Source organism: Papaver somniferum, chromosome 7 (assembly GCF_003573695.1).
Source record: "Papaver somniferum cultivar HN1 chromosome 7, ASM357369v1, whole genome shotgun sequence".
Classification (NCBI taxonomy): domain Eukaryota; kingdom Viridiplantae; phylum Streptophyta; class Magnoliopsida; order Ranunculales; family Papaveraceae; genus Papaver; species Papaver somniferum.
The window spans coordinates 128,872,142-128,882,558 of NC_039364.1; the positions used below are offsets into that span (position 1 = coordinate 128,872,142).

The following is a 10,417-nucleotide window of genomic DNA, read 5'->3' on the forward strand; positions in this document are numbered from 1 at the left end:
AGATGCTTCTTTTGACTATGCTACCTCTAATTTTGGTACTGGTTTAATTATTCGAAATTCGACAGGCAACTGCGAGGGAGTTAGAGGAAGATTCTTCAATGGAGGAGTAGATCCAGAGAAAGCTGAATGCTAGCCTTAAAATAAGCTATATGTTGGGCTGCTGAAAGGCGTTTGCAGAAAATAATTTTTGAAAGCGACTGCTTGAATGTAATTAACTCGGTGAAATATGCCAAGCCATCAGTTCACTGGATGAATGAAGGCATTGTATATGAAATAAGGCATCTTCTTCTATCCTTTTCTGGTTGTAATATTAACTAGTATGTTAAAAGATATGCAAACAATGTGACGCATGTAATAGCGAACTACGCTAGAACCCGCAGAAACTCTTTTGATTACTATTGTTACATCCCAGAAATATTTAGTAAGGAAGTTAGGTATGATCAGTTGGCTGCCAGTAGAAATTATGTAAATATTCTTAAGTAGTTTGCATCAGAAAAAATAAAAACATTATGAATCTGTGATGCTCTTGATGGCACTTAATGTCTTGATGGTTATTATCCCATTTACTGGCCTATGAATTAAGAGCATAAATTAAACACTGTTTTTCAAAATGAGATAAAAATGGAAACTCTTTAAAGAACGCCAGGTGTCTGCTAACGGGAATTAAATAATATTTGTATTGGCGCCTCGTCCAACCCCAACATCGAATCCCAAACAAAATCTTTATTTATTTTTATTCCCTTTCACTAAATTCCTCCGACTGTCACAGAGAGTAACGAAACAAAAATATAGAGATAGTCACTGGCAACAAACCCAAGATCTAAGAAGTTGGAAATAATTTTCAAATCCATTTCTTCATAGGTCTTGTTGGTAATGGCACTAACTCCTAAGAAAAAGAAAAATGTTCAACCATTACCATTAGAATCATCTGATCCACCTCCTCCTACTACTACTAGTTCTTCACCACCTGCTGATAAGGGTAAGCGCACAAAGTGTCCTGGAGTTCGTAAAGTTGGGCGCAAAATCTATGATTCTGAGAATGGAACTACTTGCCATCAGGTAAAATCTCATCATCATACTTAGAATACCTAAATGGTGAAAAATATATCATTTTCATTTCATTGATTTTGTTGATTTTTTTTTTTTTTTTTTTTTGGTTTTTTCTGAATGAAATGTTGTAGTGCCGGCAAAAAACCATGGAGTTAGTAGCTGCATGCAAGAACGATAGTAAACCCTGTACGAGCGCCAAGAAAAAAAATGAACCTTGTAATTTAAAATTCTGTCACAAGTGCCTCACAAATAGGTCAGATCCTTACATTTTGTTTGAAATAAAATGTGTATTTTTTCTTGTCTTTCAGATTATTTGGGTATTGTTTTAATAAATTCGGATTTTGGTTTGTTTTTGATTTAGGTATGGAGAAAAAGCAGAAGAGGTGAAATTACTGGATGGATGGCACTGTCCCAAATGTAGAGGGATTTGTAATTGTAGTTTTTGTAGGTAAGTGTTAAGAAATACTGGTGTAATAGTTTGTTGCTTAATTGTTTAGACAGTGGCTAATAATTGAGTTATGTATGTAATTGCATAGGAAAAAGAGAGGAGACGAACCTACTGGTATCTTAATTCATAGAGCCAAAGCAACGGGATATGAATCCGTATCACAACTACTGACTCTCAGAGGCCCTGAGTGTCTGGTTTCCTTAAAGAAAAAACATTCTTCTTCTACCAAGGTTTGATATTTTCCACTCTTTCCTGTTATCAGTTAGTAACTAGTGACCCCATTTCAAAATAAAATAAAATAATTTGTGTTACAAAATAAAATGTATTTACTGATTAATTGTGCAGTTTTTTGGTTTTTACGTACTGAGTTTGTCTTGTTTATAATGCTGTACTTGTTTTCTCACAGGAAGTATCAAAGAGTAAATGTGGGAAGGAGAATTCTCAAGATGGAAATATTATTCCAGATTTGAATGAGAAGCCGTTAGAATCGGAAAATTATGAGATTACAATTCAGAGAAGCAATTGTAAAATACCTGGAGATACTGACCAGAATAGTAATTCCGGAGGTAATATTGTAAGTTCTCCAAAGAGAAACAATAGTGAGAGCATGCATGAGGGTGACATTAGCCCTGAAACAAAGAAGTCTAAGAAATCCCGAGTATCGAAGGGTGACGACGAGAAGACGGGTGAAACAAATGCTGATGAATTCAATGATTCAGTAGTCAACCATCCATTACCTCAAGGTGTTGAGCTAATAAATATAGTTGGCATTGCCCTACCCCCCGAAGATGCTGGACATGCTCTTCAATTCCTAGAATTCTGCAATGCTTTTGAACAGGTTAGAGTAACTTGGGTTTAACATGTTCATTTGTCAGCTTCGAATTCAACCACAGACCGACAAGTCCCCAAACTTATTGCATGTCTTCAAATAGAAAATGTCATCTCTTGGTCTAAGCTGTGTTGAAGTTGGAAGTTACTCTTGCACTTATTAGAGAATCATGGTATATCTTATACTAAACTGGACCAGTTATATTTAGAAAGTAACGATTTCTTAAAAACAATATATAACGTTAAATCTTAGTGTTGAAATCAAAAGGGAAGTCCACGTTTACCGTCAAATCCATTGATGCAAGTTGGTTACATTTTGCAACGTAAATTAAATGCTAATTAGTTTCTTAGTTCCCTGTTGCATGGATCTAAATTTGTCCATGTCCAAGGCTTCCATGGTCGGCTTAACAGACATTTATACCTCGATGTCCTGGAGTTATCTTTTATGAGCAGAACTTTTGATTTTTGAAAGTTTATTTTATTTATCAATATGTAGGTTTTAGATTTGAAGAAAGGACTGCCTGAATCTATTCTTCAAGAACTGGTAACAACTGGGTGTAGCAGTAGGATCCCAGGACAGTGCTCTTTGGTCATTCAGATGCATATCCAATTGCTTTCTTTGATACAAAAGGACACGGGAGAAGAGTAACGATTCTTACCTGGGTGAATTATCGAAGTAGCACTTTCTTGTTTTGCATCTTACAGCTGATTACCTGATATATTCCTCTGCAGATCTACGTGTCCTTCAAGTGAACATAATTCGTGGCTGCAAGCTTTGGACAAATGTGTTGCAGAGTCTAACTATGCTTTTAAGGAAACAAATTGCTTTCAAAAGGATGTGGATGTATATAACAAGCTAGAAGTCTCGCAAAAGTTGAGACTTTTGAACTTCTTATGTGATGAGACCCTTGGAACTTCGTAAGGGATATGTTTCATCTTCATTCACTGTCTGTCTCATAACATATATTTTTCTCTGTTCCTCAAATTTTTTATGACGTCGCTTTATCAGAGCCATGAGAAGATGGATCGACGATGAAAAGGATAGATGTTCTGAAAGAGTGAGGAAGGCCAGAGAAAAGGTTGATGCTGCAAAACAAAAGGTAGTTACTTTTTATTTGAAAGAATATAATCAATGTTTCATGGTTAGGTGTTTTCTTATTAAAGTGGTCTTTTTTAGGAAGACAAACTGATTCTGAAGATGCGTGAGGAGGTTGCGAATGTTATTGCCGAAAGTGGTGATTCTGTGTCTATTTCTGAGCACGAGGAACGTATTTCAAAGATTCAAGCTGAAGCAGCAAATGCTCATGCGGAGAAACTAGAAGCAACACGCATGGTGCCTAAGAGTATGCTATGATCTTTCTGCTTGTTTTTTTCAGCGTAGATTTTAGTGTGGTAGTACTGCCTTGATATTTTTGAACGACAACTAAATGCAAGATTGATTGCACCAAGTATGTCTATATTAATATACGACAAGTTTGAATGTTGATGGAAATCTGATTAATATAATTGATCTCTCGTATTAAAATTTCTATTTGAAAACGTTCCCTTACGAAACCTTGTTAGTGAGTTAGTTGCATGCTCTTTTCCTTGATAGACCGTGTAACTTATTTGCTAAAAATTTATCTAGAAAACCAAAGATCACATGCGTATAGAACGGAACCTATTCTTTCGGAAGGAAATGGTCATACATTTTGGAGTCTCAAAGGCCATTCATCTGGATCGTCAATCATGCTTCAAGGTTGGCTTCATTCATTATCTTTAAAAGTTTCGAAGTATAATTTGCAATTGCTGATATAATCAAAGTTGTCGTAGATGTTGGAAGCTGGGATTCTGATACACCTGGAGATAAGTGGTTCTCGTATGATTGTGAGCAGCAAACGGCAGTTGAGGATTACATCTCTTCCGTAAGGTGCATGTTTGCTTAAATTATTAGCCCAAGAAGGATTTACATTTGCTTGCCTTATTTTTATTTGTTTGTGAGCTTACGGTAAATCTTACTTAAATTTAACGTTAGCTCTAGCAATACATGTGGATGTTCCTTTCAACTGTCGTCCATATTGTTCAGTTGTAATAGTTTTTTCGCTTATGATCCCAGAACATGTCATTTCACTCCTATTCTTTATTTGGGAATCTTGTGAAGAAGTGATCTGCAACCATGACCAATGAAACATTTTTCACACGTGGAAAAAGTTAGGTAATTCTTTACCAAAGTACCCGCATTGACATTCCTCAGAAAACGGGCCGAAGATGAAAGACAGAAAGAAAATAAAGAATAAAACCATAATTCTTACCATCCAAGTCAAGCCTGCTTCATCCTCTTTGTACATTTGTCATCCTGGAGCATTTATTTACCAACCTGTTCGAATTTCAGAAGGGTTTATTGTGTTATCTTCTTGCCTTTTTATTGGTTCAATCGGATTTCATGCTAACTTGTGAGTGTCGGTATATGGATATTGGGGTTGGTAATCATCCAGCTAGTCAGCCACTTCGAGCATGTGTTTTTGTGACCACATTTTCATGATAATTCTTTTTCATTCAGTTTCATTGACCCCATCTACCAAGGCATGTGATAGAAAGATGAAGGTTTTGTGTTCATTTGAAGGGAATTCAGAGTTGTTACACTAAATAATTTGAAGAATTGCTCGACTAAAATCATAGACTTCATACAGTTTGTAATGGCAACAGTTTTCCCATGTTGGATTCGAAATATTTGGAATCGTTTCTGTTGGATCTATTTTAAGCATTCGTGTCATTATTTGGTGAAGTCCTTATACTTGACCTTTACTGTTTTGCAGAAAGAGAAGACTTAGGCTGCAACATGAAGATGCCAACAGGGATGAGTAACATAACAAAAAATCTTTAGATAAGCAACCTTCATAATTATTCTGGAGTAAGGCATGTGGGAGGTACTCATCTTACTATATTACATGTCGTACGTCAATCTATAATTACTTACATTTTTTTTTCAGCATGTGGATTTTTAAGGTTTACATGTAAAAGTTTGGATTAACCACACGTCCTATATTTTTCGAGATTATCCATCTCAAAATTAATGTATGAGTGGATTGTTTGTTCTTCCATTCAATACAAACTAATGATTTTCTTGAGAAACGTGGGAATGCAAGAATTAGGAGGTTAAAATTGGTTATTTCATTAGAAAACTTTCTACCTCTTTGCGAATGAACTTAATATTGCAATTTAACTTGTTTTCTTTCTAGACCGTATTTGCTTATTTACGTGTAACTAGAGTTTCTCCCGGGTGAAATTCATTCAGTTCAAGGATGCTCAAGAATTGTAGAAATTAATGATACCCAGTCTTTTTCCATCTTAATTACCAATCGATTTTATTATTATAACTAAGATACTAACTGTTTTGTTCCTTCACAGGTTAGACAAGGAAAGGAAGGAAAGAAATCTCTGTAGTGTCTTTGCTGGAGATTTAATAAATATTGTTATACATGTACACAATATAATGTATGTAAGCTGTTCAAATAGGAGTATAGGAGAGATGGTTCGTGATCTTACAAATGTTACATACATACTGTTACTAGGCAAATAGATTTTAATTTCCTTTAGACATAATGTTACTAGGCAATTTGATTTGAATTTCCTGAGACATGTTCACAGATGTTTTTTTAGTTTTATTCCTCCGCAAATTATGGGGTAATTTTCTCTTAATTTTATTCTAATTAGTATTTGGTTTTATAGCAAGGAAAAGTATTTGGGTTGATTCTAGTTACTATTTGGTTTTATAGCAAAGAAAAGTAGGAGTATTTGTACTGCATTTCAATTTTAAGATATGAACTTTACAGTTGACATCCTCGTATCTCACAAGATAGGACTTTGTAGCCCAAGTTTGCTGACCAGTGTTTACCTGATTAGGGAACCTATTAGCAGCAAGTATTTACTTCTTTCTTTTCTAGGTAACCTTTTTTTCTTTTTTTTTTGACAGGAAAGACAAATTTCATCAAGACCTGAACAAAACCATGACAGAGTTATAATCCTTCTCTGATATCAAATGCTAAAATAGGTGACCTTTTGTATAATTTCGAAAACTGTGACTGGTTTTTGTAACTAGCATAACAATATTGTAGCCTTTTCTGCTGAAGTTGAATGCAAGTTTCTTTCTTCACAGAGCAGTGATAAGTATTAACTAGCATAACAATATCTGGATGAAGAAACAAGTGAAAATGGACAATTACATACACATTTGATATTTACATATATTTAAGAAGCTGTTTCGGAAACAAGATAGACTTCATAAAGGTCGTTCTCGTCTTTCCCTGCAAGCACCAAACTACTGGATCAATGGAAGGAAAATTTACTTATCAAAAATTTGCAATAAATAGAAGACATTTTAGGCTGCTAGAGCCTTAAATGGACATCTAAGTTGGTATAAATTAATTCATCGAAAACTTACTGATTTCTGCTCTGATTCCTGGTCCAAAGAATGAAGCAAACTTTGCCTACACAACATTTGAATAGTTACTTTTCTCTGATATTTAGAACATAAGTGTGTAATCTTAAAAGCAAACTAATATGTGAATGTATGCTTCTGCAAATCGATTCATAAAAAAAACGGCACACTGAATAGTTAAAAGAATGAGAAGAAGTTACAGGTACCTGCCGTTTCTCAAAATCTGATAACTCAAGAGATTTTGCCTGGAAAACCAATACCAAACTGTATTTTCCATCTTCTGTAACCTGGGGCAACAATTTTCATACATTTTAGAAAAAGTGAGCTAAACTGATCCCCTTTAAGCAAGGAAACTATGGTCTATGGGTACCAGGTGTGAACGTCACGATTTGCAAAAACATACAATAACAAGCTTACCTCTTCACGTATCTTTTGCAGAATTGGTGCGCTTCTTCGCGCAATTCCTCCACCCTATACATTGAAAGGCATCGATATATGTATGTTGTGAGGAAAAATATTGAAACAAGTTTCCGCACTCATTTTGGTGTCAAAGTTTTGTTCAGTAAGATCAACAAGGATACCTGTCCGTATTGGAAAATACGTTTCAAGGCTTCATCCAGATGCTGCTCATCACCATACCGAAATCTAATAACATCATTTCTCACCTAATGAGTGCAACAGAAGTTGTTTAATGACTTGCAGATTAAATAATACAGCACCAACTATGATTATCGAATGTCATTCCCAGGAACAAATTTAAACCAAAAAAATATCATGAAAAGCATTTGGATGTGAAAATCAAGGATATTACTAAAGATGGTCTGAATATTTGAATCAACAGAGTTCAATTACCTGTTTGAGAATTTCAGTAGCACATTTCTCCCTCAACGCTTCTGCATCTGAATATGTTATGCACGGAACTGGTTTGAGCTCTGCATACTGCAAAAAAGAAGTTATTACAAACATGCACTTAAGAGTGTATCTAAGTCAATGTCGAACAGAAGATCTAAGTTACGAATGTTATTACCGTGTTAAGTAAGATTAACATGGATCCTACAGATACAAGACAAAATGTTACCTTTAGAGCCATTCCAATAATTGCAAGTGGAAATCCATAAGTTAGCATGATCGCGGACCATTCAGAACCAGGAAGAATATTGAAATAGGCCCCAAACCCATATCTGAAAAATGGGGCGTGAAAAATCAATCCACAAGGGTTATATAAGATATTGATGAGGTAAAAAGGCTAAAGACTCACGACAGAAGTGAAACTCCAAGGCCAAGTCCAATAACACCAAAGGAAACCTGCAAAATCAGTACAAAGAGAAGAGAACTAAGCCCCCAATGCATTTTAAGCAAAACTGAGGAATATAAATGATGCCCTCGCTGAATTATCTTTAACAATGAAGAATTCACACTTTAAGGAGTAACAACAAAATAAGAACCAGTATTTTTAATCGTTATCCTGCTCAGTTATTGATCATTTCAAAAATACAAGATACCCTTTGCAGAAAAAAAGCAAGAGAGCAACATTGTTTAGACCACTCCTTTATGAAAGTAGTCAGTCCCCAAATTATTGGGTTTCCTGAAACATGGATACCAGGTTTGGTTCAAACCTGGTATCAGTCGGGTTACAGTTTATCCAAACGACAAAGGTGTTGCTACAAAACTAATTGTGAATATGGTAATTTCAAAGTAGTAATATACAGTTACCTTCTTGGATGACTTATATAAGATATTAAAGATACAGACAGAAAATCCTGGCCTATCAGTAAGTTAAAAATTATAGGGGTGATACATCAGATTCATAATTCCCAAATGTCAAGTTCAACTCAGGAAACAACCGCTTCTTGTGAAAATAAAAGTTTACTCTATACGAGTAATAATACAGTTCTCATGATGAATTTAAACTTACAATCATACTGAAATTAAACATATACACAATGATGAAAGTATGAGACTTCTTCATTCAGACTATGACCAAATTTATCAAACATATTGTATAAAACCAGAATAAAATTAGCAAAAGTCACAATAACAGAACTATCGTGACTTTTGGAAATTTTCATTCAACTAAGATTCTATTGCAATTTCAAATTCAACATAAACTAGTCAGTGAAGAGAAGAGACCTTGGCAAGGGTGAATTCAGGGTCAGGAATAACGGTTTTGTTGCTGTTGTTAGAGATGCTAACAGAAGCTGATGAAGAAGGTTGTGTGGAATCAGCAGCTCTTGTGACAAATACCAACTGACGGTGATTAGGCTTTACAGAAAAGGAAGGATTGAAAATGAAGGTAGTACCGGAGGGTTTAATACGTATTTGAGATTGAGAGCGAGGAATAACAGCATGAGGCAATTCCATAGACAGCAAAGTCCTTCCACCTCCTCCTGCTTTCATAGCCACTGCCATCTTCTCTTTCTCTAGATTCTCACTCCGCGAAAAAGAAAAAACAGTTATATTATCCGTTTGAAGCAAAGAAGGGGCTCTATTCTACTATTTTCTACTCCTCTCCTCTTGCTAACAGAAAGACTGATCAGATTAGAGTCCACGTATGCGCATTTGTTGTTTACTCGAATGCATCGACTTAGGAGGAGTAAGGGCAATTCCCATGGCGATCAACAAACTTGTTTTTTTTTTTTGCAAGCAAGGTGGGTGGATGGATGGTCAAACATGGTTATCGTGAAACTTACGTTAAGGCTCCATCCACGGATTACCCATAATATGAGGTTCCTGATTAGAAAAAGTTTGAATCTAGGCCCCAAATTATTAAAAGACATTGATATCCTTATATATATTGTCAAGAACCTAATTAAATAAAATTTAAATTTAGGTCCAAAATTATTAAAATATAGTAAACATGATGTCACACACATCTTTACCACCAACAACCACCACCACCTCCGACGACCACCACCACCAACTATCGTCGCCGCCCAAAACCACCGCCAGCAACCACCACCACCACCCGCCGGCGGCGGCCATCACCACCACCGCCGCCTCCCACCATTAACATATGGATGTGTAATCTGAAGTTACATATGCAACGTGCATGTGTATCCAGAAGTTACACATGGATATTGCATGAAACAGTTTACACATGCGTAGGACATGTGTAAGCAGAAGTTACATATGCATATGACATGTGTAATGAGAAGTTACACATCAAAAAAACAGCCATAAAAAAAACATAACAAAAAAATACGTGTATACTTTAAGATTTATTTACAATAATTTCCTAGCGTGTGTAACTAAAAGTTACACACACATCTGTCTAGTGTAATTAGGAGTTACATATGCATCTATCTAGTGTAATTGAGATTTGCACATGCATCTAACTTGTGAATTTAGCATCAACTCCAATTCCAGCGAGACCAATTCCACAAATAAGAAATTAGCTTTTATGAAGTTATTGGAAACCTGAAATATGACAACAAGCAATCAGTTTATATATGATTAAATGAACAGTACATACAACAATGTATATTCATTCAGATTGTTAAAGCAATCAGATAGAATTACAAAAATAGATGTGTAACCAGCAGTTACACATGCATATGACTTGTGTAACCGGAAGTTACACATGCAAATAAATTTAGTTCAACTATAAGTAAATTAGAATCACACAAAATCTTATATGCTTGAGCAAGATTGTTGCTGAAAATTCAACACTCAAG

At 35.3% G+C, this 10,417-nt stretch overlaps 2 protein-coding genes across 3 annotated transcripts; one reads left to right on the forward strand and one right to left on the reverse strand.

Annotated features, from left to right (window-relative positions):
• Positions 1-743: 743 nt before the first annotated feature.
• LOC113298391 lies at positions 744-6,306 on the forward strand. 2 transcript variants are annotated; one of them, XR_003334183.1, is made up of 13 exons: positions 744-1,059; positions 1,182-1,303; positions 1,412-1,498; positions 1,587-1,728; positions 1,905-2,336; positions 2,823-2,971; positions 3,059-3,244; positions 3,336-3,426; positions 3,504-3,669; positions 3,954-4,064; positions 4,139-4,235; positions 5,122-5,232; positions 5,714-6,306. XR_003334183.1 is itself a non-coding variant. In XM_026547122.1 (12 exons), exons 1-12 carry the CDS (start codon positions 874-876, stop codon positions 5,168-5,170), a joined length of 1,818 nt encoding a protein of 605 aa, XP_026402907.1. In that variant the 5' UTR covers positions 744-873; the 3' UTR covers positions 5,171-5,233. The 2 variants fall into 2 exon arrangements, 1 of the variants encoding a protein (XP_026402907.1); XM_026547122.1 differs by lacking the exon at positions 5,714-6,306 and having other exon boundaries at positions 5,122-5,233.
• Positions 6,307-6,345: 39 nt separating this feature from the next.
• On the reverse strand, positions 6,346-9,247 carry LOC113298392 (thylakoid membrane protein slr0575-like). The gene is made up of 9 exons (XM_026547124.1): positions 8,874-9,247; positions 8,002-8,048; positions 7,822-7,924; positions 7,596-7,682; positions 7,325-7,408; positions 7,161-7,214; positions 6,950-7,030; positions 6,747-6,792; positions 6,346-6,609 (listed from the first exon to the last, which is right to left on the reverse strand). The coding sequence occupies exons 1-9, from the start codon at positions 9,150-9,152 to the stop codon at positions 6,554-6,556; spliced, it is 837 nt and encodes a 278-aa protein (XP_026402909.1). The 5' UTR covers positions 9,153-9,247; the 3' UTR covers positions 6,346-6,553.
• Positions 9,248-10,417: the final 1,170 nt, after the last annotated feature.